Here is a 24,221-nt window from a genome sequence, read left to right as displayed (position 1 = left end):
AACCTGTGCCTAATGGCCGCTACAGTATATTCTTCAGGATTCAAAATGTAATTGGTTTACATTCAATCTACTGTATGGAATTCAATCTAGTAAGTAGAGACTTGTTAAAATGAAGTAATGTATATGCAATTTAATTCTGTTTTTAATGAGAAATTGAATGTATAATATACATGGTATGCTCTTTTAAATCTAACCAATTACATGCAGTGGTTAAACCATAAACTCTCAGGATTACTAATAAAAGGATCAGGGGTTTAAACCCCAGCATCCTTTACACTCTGGCCTAACCTAGCTTCCAAACAAGCTAGAACATGCAAAGAAAAGTTGTATTGTTCTTTATGTATTTGTGATAAACAGAAGCTGTTAATTTATAAAAATTTTTAGTGTACGCTATTTAAAAAAAACAAACAAACAACAACACAATTCTGTCAATTCTAATGCATATTCAATGCATCTAGAGACAGAAAATCTGGTTAAAATCACATCTTTAAGAAAATGTCAGGACTGTCAATACTATCCCCAACACAAAACTTCTGATCTAAAATTTGTACATGCTGGATGTTAGATGCATTTGGCATTAATATCTGAAAAGGCATACAACGAGTTTAATTCGTGTCATCATTGCTCAACATTTTAACCCAGCCATTAGGGGGGCACAAGCCAGTGTACTCTTAGTGCCGGTCCCAAGCCCGGGTAAATGGGGAGGGTTGCGTTAGGAAGGGCATCCAGCGTAAAACATGTGCCAAATCAAATATGCAGATCACAAATGAGAATTTCATACCGGATCGGTCGAGGCCCGGGTTAACAACGACCACCACAGGTATCGTTAGCCGACAGGGTACCGGTGGAAATTGGGCTACTGTTGGCCGAAGGAGGAGAAGGAGAGGAGGAAGGCGTCTACAGAGACGGCAGGAAAAGGAGCAGTGTAGGAGAGTAGAGGTTCAGGTTGGTACTTTAAATGTTGGTACTATGACGGGTAAAGGGAGAGAGATAGCTGATATGATGGAGAGGAGAAAGATAGATGTGTTGTGTGTTCAGGAGACCAAGTGGAAAGGGAGTAAGGCCAGGAACATTGGAGGTGGGTTTAAACTGTTTTATCATGGTGTGGATGGGAAGAGAAATGGTGTAGGGGTGATTCTGAAGGAAGAGTACAGTAAGAGTGTAGTGGAGGTGAAGAGAGTTTCTGATAGGGTGATGATCGTGAAGGTGGAAGTTGAAGGGATGATGATAAATGTCATCAGTGCCTATGCTCCACAAGTTGGCTGTGAGATGGAGGAGAAAGAAAAATTCTGGAGTGAATTAGATGAAGTGGTAGATGGTGTACCTAGGAAAGAACGATTGGTGATTGGGGCAGACTTTAATGGGCATGTAGGTGAAGGGAACAGAGGTGATGAGGAGGTGATGGGTAGGTATGGTTTTAAGGAGAGGAATGTGGAAGGGCAGATGGTGGTAGATTTTGCTAAAAGGATGGAAATGGCAGTGGTGAACACGTATTTTAAGAAGAAGGAGGATCATAGGGTGACGTATAAGAGTGGAGGAAGGTGCACACAGGTGGATTATCTTCTGTGTAGGAGATGCAACCTGAAGGAGATTGGAGACTGTAAGGTGTTGGCGGGGGACAGTGTAGCTAGACAGCATCGGATGGTGGTCTGTAGGATGGTTTTGGAGGCGAAGAAGAAGAGGAGGAAAGTAAGGTTTGAAAGAAGAATAAGATGGTGGAAACTGAAGGAGGAAGAGTGTAGTGTGAGGTTCAGGGAAGAGGTCAGACAGGGGCTTGGTGGTGGTGAAGAGGTGCCGGATGATTGGGCAACTACTGCAGGAGTGATGAGGGAGGCAGCTAGAAAAGTACTTGGTGTGACACATGGAAATAGAAAGCAAGACAAGGAGACGTGGTGGTGGAATGAGGAAGTGCAGGAGAGCATTAGGGGAAAGAGATTGGCAAAACAGAAGTGGGATCGACAGAGTGATGAGAAAAGTAGGCAGGAGTACAAGGAGATGCGGCAGCAGGTTAAAAGGGATGTGGCAAAAGCCAAGGAAAAGGCATATGAGGAACTGTATAAGAGGTTGGACACTAAGGAAGGAGAAAAGGATTTATACCGATTGGCCAAGCAGAGGGACCGAGCTGGGAAGGATGTACTGCAAGTTAGAGCAATAAAGGATGGAGAGGGAAATGTGTTGACTAGTGAGGAGAGTGTGTTGAGAAGATGGAGGGAGTATTTTGAGCAGCTGATGAATGAGGAAAATCAGAGAGAGAGAAGGTTGGAGGATGTGGAGTTAGTGAAGCAGGATGTAGATAGGATTAGTAAGGAGGAAGTGAGAGCTGCAATTAAGAGAATGAAGAATGGAAAGTCGGTTGGACCAGATGACATACCGGTAGAAGCGTGGAGATGTTTAGGAGAGATGGCAGTGGAGTTTTTAACCAGATTGTTTAACAGGATTCTGGAAGGGGAGAGGATGCCTGAGGAATGGAGAAGGAGTGTGCTGGTACCGATCTTTAAGCATAAGGGAGATGTGCAGACCTGCAGTAACTACAGGGGAATTAAGTTGATCAGTCACACCATGAAGTTATGGGAAAGAGTAGTGGAAGCCAGGCTGAGAGAAGAGGTGACCATCTGTGAGCAACAGTATGGTTTCATGCCGAGGAAGAGCACCACAGATGCCTTATTTGCTTTGAGGATGTTGATGGAGAAGTATAGAGAAGGACAGAAGGAGCTGCATTGTGTATTTGTGGATTTAGAGAAAGCGTACGACAGGGTGCCGAGAGAGGAGTTGTGGTATTGTATGAGGAAGTCAGGTGTGTCAGAGAAGTATGTGAGGGTGGTGCAGGACATGTATGAGGACAGTGTGACGGCAGTAAAGTGTGCAGTAGGTACGACAGACTGGTTCAGGGTGAAGGTTGGACTGCATCAAGGATCGGCCCTGAGCCCTTTCCTGTTTGCAGTGGTGATGGACAGGTTGACGGACGAGGTCAGACAGGAGTCTCCCTGGACTATGATGTTTGCAGATGATATTGTGATTTGTGGTGAGAGTAGAGAGCAGGTTGAGAAGAGCCTGGAGAGGTGAAGATATGCGCTGGAGAGAAGGGGAATGAAAGTCAGTAGGAGTAAGACAGAGTACATGTGTGTGAATGGGAGGGAGGGCAGTGGAGTGATGCGGTTGCAGGGAGAAGAGGTGGAGAAGGTGGAGGAGTTCAGGTACCTGGGGTCAACAGTGCAAAGTAATGGAGAGTGTGTTAGGGAAGTAAAGAAAAGAGTGCAGGCAGGGTGGAGTGGGTGGAGAAGAGTGACAGGAGTGATTTGTGATAGAAGAGTATCTGCAAGAATGAAAGGGAAAGTTTATAGGACTGTGGTGAGACCTGCGATGTTGTATGGATTAGAGACAGTGGCATTGAGTAAAAAACAGGAGGTGGAGCTGGAGGTAGCAGAGCTGAAGATGTTGAGGTTTTCGTTGGGAGTGACGAGGATGGACAAGATTAGAAATGAGTTTATTAGAGGGACAGCACATGTAGGATGTTTTGGTGACAAGGTGAGGGAGACGAGATTGAGATGGTTTGGACATGTGCAGAGAAGGGACATGAATTATATTGGTAGAAAAATGCTGAAGATGGAGCCACCAGGTAGGAGGAAAAGAGGAAGGCCAAGGAGGAGGTTCATGGATGTGGTGAGGGAAGACATGCAGGTAGTTGGTGTGAAAGAGGCAGATACAGAGGACAGGGTGGTATGGAGACGGATGATCCGCTGTGGCGACCCCTAATGGGAGCAGCCGAAAGAAGAAGATTGCTCAACATTTTCTAACCTTGCAGATGACATTGTGTCTAGCTTTGTGCAATGTTTCAGACTGAATGCGAAGTATTTTCATCGATACTGTACAGCATACAGTAAACTCCGGCGTAAAATGTCAACCTAAAGATTCCTACGCACACGTGAGTGTATGTTTTAGAAAGTAAAGGAAGGCAACACTGAAAAGCAAGGGTAAAGCATACAGCATGCAAAGCACATTGCAAGTGTACATTTCACACTTTGTCATTGCCACGATTGACATCAGTGCGACAAAATCGGTTGGCAAACATGCAAAAAAAACAAGGTGTTACATTTGCAAACACGTGTTCATCTGCAGACTGGATTATCGTGGGCTCTGAGTGGGCGTTCTACTTTATTATTACATAACGTTATTAAAGCACACCGTCGGAAAATGCTGCCTTTGTCTCACATTATCAGACCGAGATGAGAGCAGAGTGGACCAAACTGACCTAGAATATAAAGTGGCTTTTAAGGTATTAGATATTGCTCTATAGTGTGGTGCTGTTGGGCTGCTGTAAGCTGGTCAGACGTGTAAAAACAGCCACTTGCTTTTACAGCAGAGTTCGGAAAACTGAACCAGTGACAAAAACACTTTGATTGCATCAACGCTGGACAACAAGCTTACTTGTTAATTTGCATGGTGTACCTACTCCATCTTTTCTGTACAATCAAATGTACAAAAAAGTTGAGACCCTGCGTAAAATGTAAGTTAAAGCAGAATGCAATCATTTGCAAATCTCATGAACCCATATTTTATTCATAATAGAACAAACATATCGAATGTTCAAACTAAGTACCAACATTTCGAAAATACCAACGTAATTTTGAAATTGATGGCTGCTTAATGTCTCAAAAAAAGTTGGTACGGGACCATGTTTAGCACTGTACCTCTTCTTTCAACAACAGTCTGTATACAATGGGAACTGAGTAGACCAACAGCTGGAGTTTTGGTCCATTTGTGTCTGATACAGGATTCTAGCTCGGCTTCTTTACAGTATTTTTCGATTCAAGATGAAGCAATTGGTTCAAAAATTGAACTCTTCTGCTATGAAGCCATGCTGTTGTATTAGATGCACTATGCGGTTTAACACTGTCTTGCTCAAAACTGATCTCCGGTGCATCCTGTTTTCACTGATCATCCTTGAGATGTTTCTACAACTTGAATAGAGTCAACCTGTGGTAAATTCCAGCTGATTAGACATGATTTGGAAAGGCACAAACTTGTCTATGTGAGGTCCCACAGTTAACAGTGTATGTCAGAGCACAAACCAAGCCATGAATTTCAAAGACCTCTGAGACAGAATTGTATCGAGGTACAGACATGAGGAAGGGTACAGAAACATTTCTGCAGCATTTAAGGTCCCAATGAGCACAGTGGCCTCAATATCCGTTAATGGAAGAAGTTTGGAACACCAGGACTCTCCCAAGACCGGAGCCGCCCAGCCAAACTGAGCCTTCTTGGATGAAGGGTCTTATTCAGAGAGCTAACCAAGAAACTGATTGTCACTCTGAAAGAGCTCCAGCTTTTCTCTATGGAGATAGAAGAATGTTCCAGTATAACAACCATCTCTGTAGCAATCCACCAATCAGGCCTGTATGGTAGAGTGGCTAGACAAAAGCAACTCCTTAGAAAAACTGCACATGACAGCCTACTGAGTGATGATAACATGTCAGATAGTCCCTCTCCTCTTTAGTCTGGAGGACATGGTGTCCATGGTTTACAAATAGAATTAAATTCAATTAATTTTTATTTGAATAGCGCTTTTAACAATTAACATTGTCTCGAAGCAGCTTTACACCAATAATGTGATGGAATTTCAAATTTTAATTTGTCTGACACACACAACAGTCTTCCACTTTGCCTCAGTCTATTTCAAATAAGCTTTGTCCCAGAGAAGACGGCAGAAATTTTCATGCTACCGCATCACATACAATTGTGATCCAACTTTGGTAACAGATTCATGCATGTTCATGGGTGGAAAACCTTCAAATGTCTAATCCACCCAACCATTAGGGGCCTGGATCCTACACAAAAAGATCCAATGCAAATTTAATAAAAGAAATATGCTATGAATAAAAAATATGCTATATAGTCAATCGCTCGCAAAGACATGAATCTGTAATTTATCCAAGAGTAAAAACCTCTGAATCTCCAATATTTGTATCCTGTAATGCATTGAACTTAATCACAAAGGGCTATAAAGAGAATGGAGCTACATCTAAGAATACTTAAATACCAAAGTGAACATAACTATAGACAGAGGCTAATATGAAATAAATAAATGTGATATAATGAATTATCAGAATTTTCCCTTTTAAAGTCAAGCAAAATGTTTTTTTTTATTTCAACATGGAGGATTTAGAGCACTGTCTATTAGGTGTCAGCTGATCCTTCAAATGTGGAAATAATTTTTTTACATTAAAAAAATACCCCACGTCCCACACACCCATTATGGCATCAAATCTGGATTTGGTACCTTATGGTTTTATTTAGTTGTGTTTACTGTGTGATATTAAATAATAAACAAACAAACAAATAATAAAATAATAAATAAATAAATCAATCAATCAATCAATCAATCAATCAAGTGCTGGATCAAGTGGTATTTTAACAAATATGTGTGTGCATGTGTGAGACTTACAGATTGATGACATTTTCCAGAAAGTTTCTGGTGTCCATCAGCTGTTCATCTCTTTCCACTTTGTGTTGGTTTTGGCCAAGGTGGGAAAATCTGTACAAACATTAAACCAGTGTACATTTCATTGGATTATATATATAACACATGCACCACACACACTGGATACATAATGAGCTTTATATACTATACTATAATAGCTTTACACAATTAAGCATCTAAATAATCCCTGCAATGACTCATTTCAATAAAGAATACTGTGTGTGACTGGAGCAAATATTGTCCGTTGACATTATGCACACAATACAAATGGAAAGCTTTTATATATATATATATATATATATAGGGGAAAAGGTAGTTAAGTGTTAGTCAACAACACAGAGATGTGACCTCATCTGAAGGAAGTAGGTAAGGCGAGAGAAATAGAGGTGCTTCATATTCTATATATATGGAGGCTTAAGTGGTAATTCTTCATTACATGGATTCCACAGGGCATGAGCTTCTGTTAATCTTGACATGACTGATTTAAGTGATTGCTGCAAACATGCTGCAAATTTGGTTCAGACCCGGTGACTGTGGAGGCCACTGAACTCTTGGCCATGCTACTCTTGGCCATGCTCATGGAACCAAGAACCAGTTTGAAAATGTGTAATGTGTAGATGTGCGAGAACCTGCTTAGGGAACAGAAATCAATCTACTGTACATATAAAATATTGGTCACATACAATTGGTCACTTTCTAAATAATGAAATAATAATTAAAGTATAGCGCATCTACTAATAATTATATATAAATAAATTGGTTAACTGATGCAAATATGTGTTAAAAAAAAAAAAAAAAAAAGATCTGCCCACTGAGATGTAAAATCAATGCATCACATCTGTAATTTTTATGCAGATGCAACGAAGCGAATCAGGAATCGTTGAATCTTACCATCCCTAATACAGTCAGTACCCGACCTACGAACGCCCGACTTACGAATTTTCAGAGACGTACACAGCCTCCCAAAAATACGAGAGAAAAAAAACGAAGAAAATTGTAATATATTTAAGGAAACTTTCAAAATCCACGCACGCTATTCAGATTTCACAACGCCACAAACAGAGGGAGGAGAAGAAGAAAGGCGTGCATTGTGGGACCGAGACACGTAAGTCTCACTCTTCTCGTCGGGGGCTACCTGTATATACACAATCACAATATGTGAATTTCACACATAGCCTTTTCTCGTGAACCTTTGGAGCATATTTCAAAGCACACACCATAATAGTACACCCCATGAACCAGCCCACCCATAATTCGGCCATAATTCACTTTGATTAAATCTGACCTGTGATATATGCAGAGGTCCTCGTCCCTGGGCAAAGCAGACAGATTTAATCCATATGGCTCCCTCGCAGGCTGCTGCGGATGCTCCTGAAAAGGAGAAAAAGTTTACAGTTAAAAAGAGAATTTGTTTCAATGGTAGTTTCAGAAATATGATTCATGTAAATAACATTCATTATGTAAAAACTGTCCATGTCTAAGATCAAAAAAAGGGACAAAAATGCGATCATTCCCGAACTAAATAATTAAATATGTTGATATTTGATTATTTATATGGCTCTCCTCTTTTTAAGCAGATCGTAGCACAACATGCTGCTCTGGTAATTTGCCTCCTTCATAGTTTTTTGACACATGCTGTATTTTGCAACGTGTCCACAATCTTCATCCCGCAGGCAATTTGGGGACTCAACCAGTAAATTTACCCATATATTTATTTATTTTTGCTGGACTAAATTATGCACATTTTATTCTTTTGATTTTATTTTCTTTGTAATTTTATTCCATTTTACTCACAAATAATTTTTCTTTAATAATTTTTTTTCTTCCAATTTATGCCTTTTTAGCTCAGTGGTAAAGACGTTGGACCACATCTTGGAAGGCTGTAAGTTCAAATCCCAGCACCATTAAGCTGCAAATACTGAGGCCCTTAAGTGAGGCCCTTAACCCTCCACTTCTGCCAAACCTGTTCCACGTCCTAAGGTACAAAATGCTTTCGGTGTAAAATGGGCTTTACATTGATTCCATGCTATTATTTAAATTCTACAAAACAAGCAAATCTATTATAGGAAAAGAAGGGCATGGAGAAGGAAAGGAGCAGCTTACGATCCAAGACATATCATGTGTCAAACATGGAGGCAGTCTGACGGTATATACTGTATATATATATATATATATATATATATATATATATATATATATATATATATATATATATATATATATATATATATATATATAATACACACACACGCACACACACACACCGTCAGACTGCTAATGAAATTGCGTCACTGGTGCTTTTGGATGATGTTAAAGCTTCTAGAAGTTGCAAGATGAGTTGTAAAGTCCTAAAAACATTCAACTAAATACTTTGTCTCGTCTCTTGTGAAACATGCTAAAGGTGTCCTTTACAAGTTAAATATTGTCTTTATGACCTTGAGGATTTGTAAAATGGGCTTTTTATTGACCATGCAAATATTTAAAGTCGACTAAGCAGGCAAATCTATAATAGGTAGAGGAGAGCATGGAGAAGAAAGGAGAGGTTTATGATCCAAAGCATTTTGCAACATATGTGTCAAACATAGAGGTAGTGTTTTGGTCTGTCACTGGAATTGGGTCACTGGTGTTTTTCTTATGTTTATAGAAGTATTCAATTCAATTCAATTCATTTTTATTTGTATAGCGCTTTTAACAATGAACATTGTCTTAAAGCAGCTTTACACAGATAATGTGGTGATTAAAAGTAAATATGTTCTTTGTAAGTATGTTTGTCCCTGATGAGCAACTGTGGCAAGGAAAAACTCCCCGAGATGGTATAAGGAAGAAACCTTGAGAGGAACCAGACTCAAGAGGGAACAGTGATGGTGATCAAGTCAAGTCAAGTCAAGTTTATTTGTATAGCGCTTTTCACAACAGACATTGTCTCAAAGCAGCTTTACAGAAAACAACAGTGAAGGTGAATGGTGTGCGTTTGTCCCTGATGAGCAGCCGTGGCGACAGTGGCAAGGAAAAACTCCCTTAGATGATATGAGGAAGAAACCTTGAGAGGAACCAGACTCAAAGGGGAACCCATCCTCATATGGGTGACATCAAAAGTTTGGTCATAAATCTTTCAACAATACAGAACAATTTGTGATCATCATAGATCCAGCATCAGCTTCTCCATGCCAGGGCCTTTAAACACTCGGCATCTACTTCTCCATGATCATCCATAGGTCCATAATCTTCACGAGGTGGGACGTGACTGGAGCTGGCCAAACCTCAGGAAGCCTCGGGATGGGGAGAGAAAGAGAAGCAGTGGAGAGGAATTAGCGTAGCTGCTGTTCATGATATTAACAGCACAAGTTGATAATGTGCATGTGATCAGATGTTCTGGAGCACAAGGTTATGATGTGATGTGTGTGATGTGTGTTATGTGTAGGCTTTGCTAAAAAGATATGTTTTTAATCTGCACTTAAACTGGGAGAGTGTATCTGAACCCCGAACACTGTCAGGAAGACTATTCCAGAGTTTAGGAGCTAAATGTGAAAATGCTCTACCGCCTTTAGTGGACTTTGCTATTCTAGGAACTACTAGAAGCCCAGAGTTTTGAGATCTCAGGGAGCGTGACGGATTGTAGCGTGTTAAGAGACTGGATAGATACATGGGAGCCAAACCATTTAGTGCTTTATAAGTGAGTAGCAGTAGTTTGTAGTCTATTCGAAACTTAATAGGAAGCCAATGTAGGGACGATAAGATTGGGGTTATATGATCGTATTTTCTTGACCTAGTAAGAACTCTTGCTGCGGCATTCTGAACTAACTGAAGCTTGTTTATTAATGATGCAGGACATCCACCTAGTAATGCATTACAGTAGTCTATTCTAGAGGTCATAAACGCATGGACGAGCTTCTCTGCATCAGATATAGATAACATATTTCTTAGCTTAGAAATATTTCTAAGGTGAAAGAAGGCTGTTTTTGTAACTTGATTGATGTGATTTTTAAAAGATAAGTTGCTGTCTAAAATAACTCCCAGGTCTTTTACCGTTGAACTAGTAGTTACAGAACAACCGTCTAAATGCAGGCTGAGATGCTGGAGCTTCTGTGTACTAAGAAGCGAACTGTATCCTGAGTCAGTGTAGCAGACTGTTAACATTAACTACAGTCCAGTCCATCCTCAAAGCGCCCGTTCTTACTCCAGAATTTCATGGAACCACCCAAGGTGTTGATGAGAAACCGTCCCAAGCTGCACAGAGTGGCCTCCAGTCGAAGAGAACACTATCCAGAGGCAGGCCTGGACGAAGTGGGAAGATCCACAGAGGGGAGAAGTAGCATGATGACTTGTAAAGTATATGGTGCTCTATCTTCTGCTCATATTTAATCAAATGCAAAAGTGTAGCAAAACCAAAAAATCTAACCTCAGGCATACTGCAGAACTGACTAATGAGCTCCTTAAGATAACAAAATAAAATGTTCTTCAATGGCTGAGAGTCTCTTATCATTTGCTAAAGACAAAATGAAGACATAAAGACCCACAAACAAGCAGCTATTGAAGGTGGATGCAGTAAAAACCTGGCAAAAGCATCTCCAAAGAAGAAAACAGCATGGGTTCCTGACTTCAGGAAGCCACTGACGGTTGCCTCCAAGTATGAATAATAATTATAATATTTTATGTAATGTTAAATAAAATGGAAAAACTTCAAACACCTATACAATTCATTAAAAACTCACGTTAGTTGTGTTAGTAGGAGTACAAAACAACAAACCAACATGTCACTGTACATCATATTTCTTCCTGACTGTATGAGGGTAAGTGAGGAAAAGATTTTAAGCTTTAAATATTTTATCCTTCCTGAATTTCTCCCTGTAACTCATACTCATACTCGTGATCCGTTTCATACGGCTTATATGAAGAAAATACGCTCTCCCAAAATCACAGCCATGCCTTATTCATACAAACGAGAAAACAAGATGAATACGGTTATGCGTAATGGGAAAGAGATATTACTCTTATAGACCTGCGTGGAAGAATGATTCTTTATGAATAAAGAACAGGATATTAGAGGAAGAAAACGATTCTTACTCATGATATGCTGTTACAGATGTTCAGAAAGGGGAGTGGGTTACTGATCGGAAGGTCAGGGGTTCAAGCCCCGGTATCGCCAAGCTGGCACTCTTGGGCCCTTGAGCAAGGTTCTTAACCCTCTGTGCTCCAGGGGGCGCCGTATCATGGCTGACCTGCTCCTGACCCTTAGCTTCTGAACTGGTAAATGAATTTCACTGTGCTGTAATGTATATGTGAAAAATAAAGGCTATTCTATTGAGGCTATATACTATTAAGACACCTGATTTTTTTCACGCCTATGTGGTTCTTCTCCAAATTGTTAACACAATGCTGGAGACACACGGTTGCAAGGGCCCAGCAGTGGCAGCTTGGTGGTGGTGGGATTTGAACCTGTGCCATCATGTTGAAATCGATCCTAAATAATTCCAGATATCGAAAACTAAAATTACACACAACCCTGTTTTGTTTCATTTTACACCACAGGCTGTTGATATTTATTTGTGAATTTTTATATTGATTATTACAAAATTCTGTAGTCAGGAATCGAAAAAAAACAGGGGTTTGAAATCTCTGTAAAACGTATACAAGCAGCAAAGAAATGCTCAATCTGCAGAAACATAAGCGCAGAAGTGTGGATGTGAGTAATACCACATAAGTCACCGTGTCTTTGACAAACCACCAAGGCACCCGAGCAACAGCGACTGTGACACACGCGCTCCACATCTCCATGGAAACGCTTCAGAGCAAAGGGAAAAAAAACCCCTACAAAATATTGCCTCTTTTCGAAGCAGATGGCAGCTGATGCCCTTCCTGAATTTGCTCTTTGCGTCAGCTCCGATATCAGAGGGCCTGAGGTTCAGCTGCTACATCATAACTGCTTGATATTTTAATATGTCTCGTCCTGTCCCGTGTCTGTACACACACACACACACACACACACTCACACACACAGGATGCACCTCCGGGGAAACTAGAACTTAATAGTATGGAGTGCGGATGCCTTCTCTTAAGCACACTCAGCACAAGATACAGAAGCTATGAAAACTGATAGGGTGCCGTGTTATTAGTATAAATGTGATCAGGATTTGGAGCTCCATCTGATATCTGATATAATCTATTGTTATATATTGATATTATTATTGACATTTATGGCATTTGGCAGACACCCGTATCCAGATCGACATTGATCTCATTCATACAAGCAAACAGCTATGGGGTTAAGGGCCTTGCTAAGGGGCCCAAAAGTGTCTGATTGGTGTGGCTCGGACTCATGACCTTCAGATGCATCCTATGCTTTAGGTTTAATGATTTAACCACTAAGCTACCACCTTGCCGACTTATTATTACTAATATTGAGTTCATAAAAGAAAGAAAATGAAAAAAAGATTAACAATATAATAAGCAGAATATATATGATAAATAAATAAATAAATCATATATATATATATATATATATATATATATATATATATATATATATATATATATATATATATTCATTCATTCATTCATTTTCTCCCGCTTATCTGTAATTCGGGTCGCGGGGGCAGCAGTCTAAGCAGACCCCCGCCTTCGACTGCTGCCCAATCCTCACAGCACCGTCCCTTACGGTCCCTCCTGCAGGTGGTGAGCCCCACGTCACTCCGACGTCACGGACCTTGATATTTCCCTCGTAAGGGACCCCCGGAGCATAGAGGGTTAAGGGCCTTGCTCAAGGGCCCAAGAGTGGCAGCCTGGTGATACCAGGGCTCGAACCCCAGACCTTCCGATCCGCAACCCAGCGCCTTAACCGCTGGAGCCACCACTCCCCCATATATATATATATATATATATATATATATATATATATATATATATATATATATATATATATATATATATATATATATATATATAAACTAATATATGAATATTTAATTCAATGGAGTTCAATTTCATTTGTATAGCAATTGTTACAGTGGGCAGCTTTACAGAAAGAAATAGATTATAAATATCAGTCCATATTATTTTATCCTCCTGAGGAAAGAAACCTTCAGAGGAACCAGACTCTAAGGAGCCCATTCCCATCTGGGTGGCACTAAATGTCCATTCATTATAGTTCAATTATTGCTGAGGTGATCAACTGGTCATAGATGGACACTTGAATGCAAAAACTGTTTGAGGTAAATGAAGACCTAAGCATATTGATTTCAGTCTAAATACATGCTCATGGTTCTCAGGTTCTTCTTAAACAGACAACAGTTTCTTCAAGAAGCCTCTTGTTCTCCAGAACGGATATGAACAAGACGAGTTAAAGTAGTGTGACCGACTACAACTACAAAACCCATGAAAATACGTCCAATACGTGGAAGATCTCCTGCTCTAGAGTTCTCACCTCAAACCTATTGAACATGTTTGGGATAAATTTGAACGGCACCCCAGGACTCATCACCTTACCTACATCAGTACATGTTTACTAACACCCTTGTGGCTGAATGAGCACAAATCTCCACAAGCACACAACTTTGTGGAACATCTTCCTAGAAGAGTGGAGGATCTTATTAAGCTTTATACAGTGGATATGAGATGATTTATGACTCTCAATATGCTGATAAAGCCAAAAATTGTATCAGTAAGGCACAAATGTACATAAAACATATAAACAATGTACAGAATGAATGGGCAGGTGGATGCATGGATTCAGTTAAGGCTCTTGGTTAAGGCTTATAAGGTCAGGTTGCTTCGTTGCTGTGTAGCTTCACGGCCTCAAACTTATTTCAAAACAACAACGATTTTAGGATTTTCTTAAAGAACGTTTTCTCATTCTAAAAATATGCAATGCAGTGGTGAGTGGTTAAAAAAAAAACTTCCCGAAAAGTCACAAAGAGAAAAACCCAGAGACTTAAACAGAACCCATGCTGGATAGTGAGATAAATCATCACCCAGATGAGGTTCCATTTTGAACCTGGTTCCTCTCAAGGTTTCTTCCTCATGCCATCTCAGGGAGTTTTTTCCTCTCCACAGTCGCCCCCTGGCTCGCTCATTAGGGATAAACTTAAGGAAGGAAATGATCTTTTATACAATTTTATAACCTGTTTATCTTCATCTCTTTATCTCATTTAGGTGCACATCTACAGTACTGCAATACAGTAGAACATTTCCTGAAACTAAGCTCCCTTATGAGACGGAGATCATGCCAGGAGCTGTATCGCGTGCAGTAGATGCGATCGTAATGAAAGGCCGAGAGGGCGGTAGAGTGGGTTCAGCTACACCGCGGAGAATCGAATGAATGTGTCATCAATTGTACGAACAAAGCCCCGGAGTCCGACCAATTTAACGAAGACCCTCACATGCACAAACGCTGACGGAAAACAAAAACACAAAGGCCAGGCACGTGCCCACACGCTCATCTCACACGAACCCGTCCACAAATCACTCCGATTTCTGTAACACAAGACGGCATGAGAGGGAGAAGCAGGAATATCGTTAATCGGAATCTGATAAATAAGATAAATAATAAAAAATCTCGCTCGATCTCCTTTACTCCACTTCGCTCTGTCGTTCCGTGCAAACGAATATACAGCCAGACAACCTTGTTGGTATGGCAACATGACAAAAACCCGCTTGAGTCACCCGTGTGGGATGCGGGCTCGCATGGAGAAAGCGAGAAAGAAAAACACGGGGAGAAAAAGGTGTGTGTGTGTGTGTGTGTGTGTGTGTGTGTGTGTCTGTGCACGATGGTAATATTGCTAATCGAAAAAAAGCGATCCGTCGCGCATTCGTTCCACTGATGTGTTAAATTCAGCATTCATGCATAAAGCCATACTACGGTTAATGAAGTGTTAACAAATCGAAGTGGGGTTTTTTTTCCTGCCGATTTATCTTCAGAGAGCACGTACATATTCGCCTGGATTAGCTGCTTGGCAAAATGTCGGGAAACGTGCCGCGCTGAAAAGCAAAACTTTTTTTAAGCAACATTCATATTCCTGCTTGTGGCTGACATGAGGAATTGTGTCCTGGGGATAATTTTTTCCTCACAATATTATTTAAGGACAGGCTGTGCCTTGTTGACGTCTGGTTTAAAACCGGTGTGGAGGTTGGGGGGGAGGGGGGGATTTCTGACCAGATCCACTGTGTGAAACTGATGTGTGATGCGCCACATAATAAAAAATAAAAAAACTACCGACTTTATTTCTCACAGTAAAAAAGGCGTGTCCTGAAAGGCCGATAGAATCCAGATTAACATGGCAGAGGTAGAGCTGCATCTTCCTGTCTGATTTTACTGATCCTACAAAGGCATGTTTGTGAAAGGAGCCATGCGATAAGAGTCAGAAGGCGCTTAAGTAGATGATTTGCTGCGTTCGCACTGCATCGTCATTGGGGGTGAATCGTATCGCATCGGTAGCTGCTTCATATGTATCGTTGTGGGTGCAGCTGCTGAAAGCATTATACAAATCATATCAATAAAATAAGAAGATACAGCATGCAGGAGTATCATAACACCATTGTTAGAGAAACCCTATTTTCAGGAGAAGTTAAAGGGCGTATATTATAAAGATCTATCAAATGGCCTCGATCTGACGAAAGATTGGAATCTAAAATTCCCCACGCACTGAGCCTGAGAGGATACCGAGAGAACGCAGGGGGTGGAAGTGAAACGGCTTCCATGGAAACAGAGATGTGGCCGAGAGAGAGAAACTGGGGTTCGCCGACACTCTCCGCGGAGGCGTGTAGGACGTAGTCGGCGGTAAACGCAGGAAAGGCCGATACCTCTTGAGCGTGGACGCTGTCTCTGGACTCGGCGAGCTTGATGGGCGTGTAGCGATGCGAAGCAGTGGTCTCGTCCTCACGATCTTCCTCGGAGTCATCCTCGGAGCTGCTGGAGATCTGCTCTTCGCTCGGAGGAGGAGGAGCGCTCGCTGCTGTCTTGCGCTGCAGCACAGTCTCCTCCTTGCTGGACTTGTTACTGCGGAGAAAATTGGAAGGTTGGAATGAAACATTATGCAGCGCCCCTGAAGCACAAATGGCCTCGCTCAAGGGGGCCAATGGGGAGGCTTTGGGATACTAAACCGATGACCTTCTGATCAGTAACCCACTAAACTACCACTTCCCATAAACATACGCAATACATCAGAGCAATATTTGACTAGCAGTGCTAGGGTCAATCTGGCAGGGATAATCTGACATTCTGCCCCACTTAGTGCATGAGTCAGTGAGGCAGAGACCATGTGCTACTGTTTCCCACCTGAAAAACAACAGCCGGGTTAAATATTCACACACTTCAAAACATGAGTAAAACACCTTGCATGTGCATGTGTGTGTGTGCGTGTAATATTGTTTTCTTTATTTTCCTGGTAATGAAGGTCACCAACTGTGTTTTTTGCGCATGTATTTTGCCTGACACATGAAGTGGGTTGGCATGAGTTCTAAATGACACCGGCAGGTGTTACGTGACCGTCAAAACAAAACCGGTAAGCTCTCGAGTCAGCATGTGCGTCGTTTGCCTCGAACGGAGTCGCTAACATGACTAGCATGTTGACATGGCTTTGTTAATCCCTGAGGGGAAATTTGATCCTTTATCTTTATTTAATCAAGGGATCATATGCCACACAGGACGGGTGACACAATGCCAGACACCAGGGCTTTACAGTATTGAAATAACATTCATGACAAAGGTTTATAAATCTACAAGGAATATTAAAATATAAACACTCTCTCAGGTACTCGTGGCATCATAACGATTGGTAGAATGCTAAATAGCTTGCTGTGGTGTGATTTGTGCTGGTAAAAATTTCTACCGAAACCCATCACATTTGTACATGATGTCTGAACACGTCTTGTTCAGACCCGAAAAAGTCTTGCCATTTTCTGTTTCAGAAGCCAAAAAAGTACATATTTAATTCTTTATTTCAGAAAATAGGTGCTATCTGTCTGTCTGCCTGTCTGTCATTTCAGTCCCTAATGAATCTCTCTCTCTCTCTCTCTCTCTCTCTCTCTCCACCTGTCCATCCATCCATCTCACTGAAATTTTAGTCCCAAATAAATAATCCATCCATCCATCCATCTATCCATCCATCCATCCCAATCTAATTTCAGTCCCTAAAATTTATCTCTATCTATCTATCTGTCTGTCTGTCTGTCTGTCTGTCTGTCTGTCTGTCTGTCTGTCTGTCTGTCTGTCTGTCTGTCTGTCTGTCTGAATCTAATTTCAGTCCCTAATAAATAACCATCTATCCCAATCTAATTTCAGTCCCTAAAAATTATATCCATCCATCCATCCATCCATCCGTCCATCTGTCCGTCTGTCCATCTGTCCGTCTGTCTGTATCTAATTTCAGTCCCTAATAAATATCCATCCATCCATCCATCCATCCATCCATCCATCCATCTATAATTTCAGCCCCTAAAAAAGATCTCTATCTCTCTATCTGTCTGTCTCTGTCTGTCTGTCTAAATCTAATTTCAGTCCCTAATAAATATCCATCCATCCATCCATCCATCCATCTATATTTTCAGTCCCTAAAAAAGATCTCTATCTCTCTATCTGTCTGTCTGTCTCTCTATCTGTCTGTCTATAATTTCTGTCTCTAATAAATATCCACCCATCCATCCATCCATCCATCCATCCATCCATCCAGCCCTAATTTCAGTCCCTGAAAAAGATCTCTATCTCTTTATGTCTGTAATGTCAGTCCTTAATAAATCATAAAAGCCACTGAAGTAAAGGAAGTAAACTCTGACATCAATTAATGGGATTATAAATTGTTACTTTCCACAGATACATGCGTTATTTTCCGTATAGATCTTAGTCCTGAGTTTACTTTCTCATGACATCTCAGGGAGTTTTTCTATGAGGATGCCTATTTTTAAAAGCAATAGCGGAATTAATATATACACTCGATATGGACAAAGCTGGAAAAGTCTGGAAAAGTCAGGTGTCCCAATACTTTTGTCCATGTAGTGTCATTAACTGATGTGAAGTAGAGATATTTTACATGGTTATCTAAATAAAATACAGGGTTACATTAATGAACTCAAAATTTTCTCCTTGAAAGTGAGATTGGAGAAAGGAGGTGGGGCTTCCAGGGTGTGCTGGTTAATATTAAAGAGCTCTAAACCATTTTTTTTAGATGATGTTGCACAAATAGAAAAAATAAAAAAAAAGGAAAAAGGATTCATTCTTGTGTCCAGTATCCTCTTTGTAAATTATTATTATTATAATTTTTTTATCTTTGAATCCAAGGCAAATTCTCAGTCACAATTTAGTGATGCCTCATTAAAATTAAATTTACTTAAATTATAATAAGATTAAGGATTATTGACGTCAAGCTTTATCCACATTGTTGTGTTCAATGTTTATGCTTGTTTTGTTTTGTTTTTATCAAACCAATGGAAACTTCCAAAATTGTCATAACCCCCAAGCACTTTTGAACCAGGTTCTTTTTTTCAAACATACAAAAGCAGTCAGAAGAAGCAACACCTGGATCTCCAGATATCCAATGAGGTGTAAACACTAAAATAAATTTTTATGTCATTTTGAAAGTAAAGTATCTGCTCACCCCAGCACCGATTTGCCGGTCTCTTCTGGTTTACGCACGGTGAAGGGGCTCGGGTCCAGGCCAACACTCTTAGGCATAAACTCCCTAAAACACAGCAAATTAAAAAAGGTTTGCTACACGTTCGATGGGATTTGTGCTTTAATCGGCTTTTCACGGGAATTTTAATCCAGCACGTGTAAACTGAACTGACCTTGCCGAGTTGGTCATGGCAATACAGAAAGTATCGTCGAAGGCGGTAAGTTCATACGGTTTGAAGAACTCCGTGTACATGTCTGTGCTCTCGTCGTACTGATTAACTCGCTTCACTACCACCTTGTTCTTGTTCTTCTTACAGGGGACTGAAGAAATTCCATAGAAGAATCATTACATTAGTATATGATGCAATACAATACACAGTATACAATTTGAACATGCTGTCGAACACGTCCTCCCTCCCTCCCTCTCTCTCTCTCGATGGATGGATGGATGGATAGATGGATGGATGGATGGATGGATGGATGGATGGATGGATGGATGGATGGATGGATGGATGGATGGATGGATGGATGGATGGATGGATGGATGGATGGATGGATGGATGGATGGATGGATGGATGGATGTTAAAAAATTTGAATTACCAGTAAATAGATAGATACAGATAGATAGAAATTAGATTGAGGTGGGTGGGTGGGTGGATGGATGGATGGATGGATGGATATTATAAATTTAAAAAACAGATAGATAGATAGATAGATAGATAGATAGATAGATAGATAGATAGATAGATAGATAGATAGATAGATAGATAGATAGATAGATAGATAGATAGATAGATAGACAGACAGACAGACAGACAGACAGACAGACAGACAGACAGACAGACAGACAGACAGACAGACAGACAGACAGACAGACAGACAGACAGACAGACAGACAGACAGACAGACAATTATGTGAATCAAATGAGCAACTATAACAAAATGTGATTAACCATAATAAAAAAATCTAATACCTTCATCATAAGGTACAGGAAGGTAGGACAGCAAACCATCTGCCCACCAGAAAGTATAACTATATAGAAAAAAACAGAGAAACAATCAAAATATGTGAGTCATTTACAGCCTTCATCATTTGCAGGAGAATTATTTCAAATTGCAACACAGCCCACATCATGCTGCAGCAGTTAAGACCTCAGGAGCCACCTGAAGATCTTCAATACAACATCTGTGACTTAGAGCAATATAAACCCTTCTCTTATTGTAGTGCTGGTGAGCCCCGTTTAACACATCGCTCCAAATTATACCCTAGATATTGAATTTATATTTATATATATATATATATATATATATATATATATATATATATATATATATATATATATATATATATATATATATACACAGTGAGGAAAATAAGTATTTGAACACCCTGCTAGTTTGCAAGTTCTCCCACTTAGAAATCATGGAGGGGTCTGAAATTGTCATCGTAGGTGCATGTCCACTGTGAGAGACATAATCTAAAAAAAAAAAATCCAGAAATAACAATGTATGATTTTTAAACTATTTATTTGTATGATACAGCTGCAAATAAGTATTTGAACACCTGTCTATCAGCTAGAATTCTGACCCTCAAAGACCTGTTAGTCTGCCTTTAAAATGTCCACCTACACTACATTTAGTATCCTAAATTAGATGCACCTGTTTGAGGTCGTTAGCTGCATAAAGACACCTGTCCACCCCATACAATCAGTAAGAATCCAACTACTAACATGGCCAAGACCAAAGAGCTGTCCAAAGACACTAGAGATAAAATTGTACACCTTCACAAGGCTGGAAAGGGCTACGGGGAAATTGCCAAGCAGCTTGGTGAAAAAAGGTCCACTGTTGGAGCAATCATTAGAAAATGGAAGAAGCTAAACATGACTGTCAATCTCCCTCGGACTGGGGCTCCATGCAAGATCTCACCTCGTGGGGTCTCAATGATCCTAAGGAAGGTGAGAAATCAGCCCAGAACTACACGGGAGGAGCTGGTCAATGACCTGAAAAGAGCTGGGACCACCGTTTCCAAGGTTACTGTTGGTAATACACTAAGACGTCATGGTTTGAAATCATGCATGGCACGGAAGGTTCCCCTGCTTAAACCAGCACATGTCCAGGCACGTCTTAAGTTTGTCAATGACCATTTGGATGATCCAGAGGAGTCATGGGAGAAAGTCATGTGGTCAGATGAGACCAAAATAGAACTTTTGGGTCATAATTCCACTAAATGTGTTTGGAGGAGGAAAAATGATGAGAACCATCCCAAGAACACCATCCCTACTGTGAAGCATGGGGGTGGTAGCATCATGCTTTGGGGGTGTTTTTCTGCACATGAGACAGGGTGAATGCACTGTATTAAGGAGAGGATGACCGGGGCCATGTATTGCGAGATTTTGGGGGAACAACCTCCTTCCCTCAGTTAGAGCATTGAAGATGGGTCAAAGCTGGGTCTTCCAACATGACAATGAACCAAAGCACACAGCCAGGATAACCAAGGAGTGGCTCTGTAAGAAGCATATCAAGGTTCTGGCATGGCCTAGCCAGTTTCCAGACCTAAACCCAATAGAGAATCTTTGGAGGGAGCTTAAACTCCGTGTTTCTCAGCGACAGGCCAGAAACCTGACTGATCTAGAAAAGATCTGTGTGGAGGAGAGGCCAAAATCCCTCCTGCAGTGTGTGCAAACCTGGTGAAGAACTACAGGAAACGATTGACCTCTGTAATTGCAAACAAAGGCTACTGTACCAAATATTAACATTGACTTTCTCGGGTGTTCAAATACTTATTTTCAGCTGTATCTTACAAATAAATAGTTAAAAAAATCATACATTGTGATTTCTGGATTTTTCTTTTTTAGATTATGTCTCTCACAGTGGACATGCACCTACGATGACAATTTCAGACCCCTACATGATTTCTAAGTGGGAGAACTTGCAAAATAGCAGGGTGTTCAAATACTTATTTTCCTCACTGTATGTATATATATATATATATATATATATATATATATATATATATATATATATATATATATATATATATATATATATATATATATATCTGATGACTGTGAAGAGCATAGTACAGAAACCAGATGATTTTCATCCTCATCAAAGAAGCCACCATGCCCTGTGGATGAGAGGAGGTGGTGGAGCTGAAGAGAGCAGCTGAGAGCAGCTGAAAAGGGAAGTTGAGGGTAGTTGAGGGAAGCTGAAGAAAGCTGAGAGTAGTTGAGCGAAGCTGAGAGTAGTAGAGGGAAGCTGAGGGTAGTTGAGCACAGCTGAGAGTAGTAGAGCGAAGCTGAGGGTAGTTGAGCGAAGCTGAGGGAAGCTGGGGGAAGCTGAGGGTAGCTGAGCGAAGCTGAAAGTAGTAGAGGGAAGCTGAGGGAAGCTGAGGGTAGCTGAGGGAAGCTGAGAGTAGTTGAGGGAAGCTGAGAGTAGTTGAGGGAAGCTGAGGGTAGTTGAGGGTAGCTGAGGGTAGTAGAGGGAAGATGAGGGAAGCTGAGAGTAGTTGAGGGAAGCTGAGAGTAGTTGAGGGAAGCTGAGAGTAGTTGAGGGAAGATGAGGGTAGTTGAGGGAAGCTGAGAGAAGCTGGGGGAAGCTGAGAGAAGCTGGGGGAAGCTGAGGGTAGTAGAGGGAAGCTGAGGGTAGTTGAGGGAAACTGAGAGAAGCTGGGGGAAGCTGAGGGTAGTAGAGGGAAGCTGAGGGTAGTTGAGGGAAGCTGAGGAAAGCTGAGGGAAGCTGAGGAAAGCTGAGGGAAGCTGAGGGTAGTTGAGGGAAGCTGGAGGGTGGCTCAGTGGTTAAAATTTTGGACTATTGATCAGAAGGTTGTGAGTTCAAATCCCACCCCCACCAAGCTGAAACTGCTGGGCCCTTGAGCAAGGCCTTTACCCTCAACTGCTTAGTTATATAAATTAGATAATTGTCAATCTGGATAAGAGTGTCAGCAAAATGACATAAATGTTAACGCCAGAAGAGACCACACCCACTTTTGGAGAAACCATTGTTCGAATTTGGATCTATTCAATCTATCAATCTATTTTGGACCTGAAGCACTTTATAAACCTTGACTATTTTAATTTGTTCGCTCCAGACCCACATATAAAAGAAATGACAGGTACAGGAACTTTTCAATATCTAGCCGCCTAAAGCAGAAAGGTATAATTTTGGGGCTTGGACAATACTTATGATGCTGTCTATGGTCAATTTCTTATGATGCAGCCTGATACTACAATCATTCAATTTGATTTTTTTTCTCATTAATCTAAACTTAGTAGCCCATAAAGTGAAAACAGAATTTAAGAAATTTCTATAAATTGATGAAAAAGAAAAACCTGAAATATCACGAGTTTTCAGACCCTTTGCAACAACACAACACTAAATGTAAGCTCAGGTGCCTCCTATTTCTCTGGATCATTGCAGAGATGTTTCTACACCTTGACTGAAGTCTACCTGTGGTAAAATAAATCGATTTGACATGATTTGGAAAGGCACACACAGTAGTGCAAGCCATGAGGTCAAATGAACCACCTGCAAAGCTCAATGACAGGATTGTTCCAAAGAGAACAGTGGCCTCCAGAGATGGTTGCCCCCCCAAACAGAGAAATCCGTGGAGAAGGGTCCTAGTAAGAGACGTGACCAAAAACAGTGACCTTGCAGTGACCCTTTCATCTAAGAGAACAAATAGTTCCAAGCCGTGTCTGGAAAAATACCTACACCATTTTATTTCTTTAATTTGTCAACCTCTGTAAAAGCCTCTGGATCTGCTGTTCTTGAATAATAATAATAAAAAAAGACATTTTATTCAATGGATCTGAATTTGCAATAATCATGTCAGCACATAAAATGTTACATAAGTATGGTAAATTCCTCCATTTCCATTTCCAGCCTTAGTAAAAGCCGACCTACATATTTGAGAGTTCTTCGAGAATCAATAAATTCTTTGTTCGCCGAGGCTCCATTGAGCGAGCTCTTAAACAAAGTGGACTCGGCAGCCTAAGCACATCCTATGGTTTGGAGAAACAAAAATGGGTTAGAGTGTTAAGCCCTGGCATCCTGCGACTTTTCTATACTGCTGAATAACCAAGTCCTAGAAATGATAAACTCATAATGGAATCAGCAAAAACTGAAAGGCGGTCATTCTT

General features: G+C 40.7%; 1 protein-coding gene across 2 annotated transcripts in view; it reads right to left on the bottom strand.

The window, feature by feature from the left end:
• Positions 1-24,221, bottom strand: part of fig4a (FIG4 phosphoinositide 5-phosphatase a) — a 67,999-nt gene that overhangs the window by 2,973 nt on the left and 40,805 nt on the right. For both annotated transcript variants that reach the window (XM_083535021.1, XM_083535022.1), the window contains exons 18-23: positions 20,055-20,113; positions 19,253-19,400; positions 19,063-19,146; positions 16,274-16,469; positions 7,764-7,849; positions 6,443-6,532 (exon numbers count right to left, since the gene is read on the bottom strand). In XM_083535021.1, coding sequence (XP_083391147.1) covers positions 6,443-6,532; positions 7,764-7,849; positions 16,274-16,469; positions 19,063-19,146; positions 19,253-19,400; positions 20,055-20,113 — 663 coding nt within the window. The remainder of the gene's footprint in view (positions 1-6,442; positions 6,533-7,763; positions 7,850-16,273; positions 16,470-19,062; positions 19,147-19,252; positions 19,401-20,054; positions 20,114-24,221) is intronic.

Source organism: Silurus aristotelis, assembly GCF_946808225.1.
Source record: "Silurus aristotelis genome assembly, chromosome: 29".
NCBI classification, from domain to species: Eukaryota; Metazoa; Chordata; class Actinopteri; order Siluriformes; family Siluridae; genus Silurus; species Silurus aristotelis.
The sequence above is the reverse complement of the archived record's forward strand: the minus strand, read 5'-3'. Positions and strand labels throughout refer to the sequence as shown.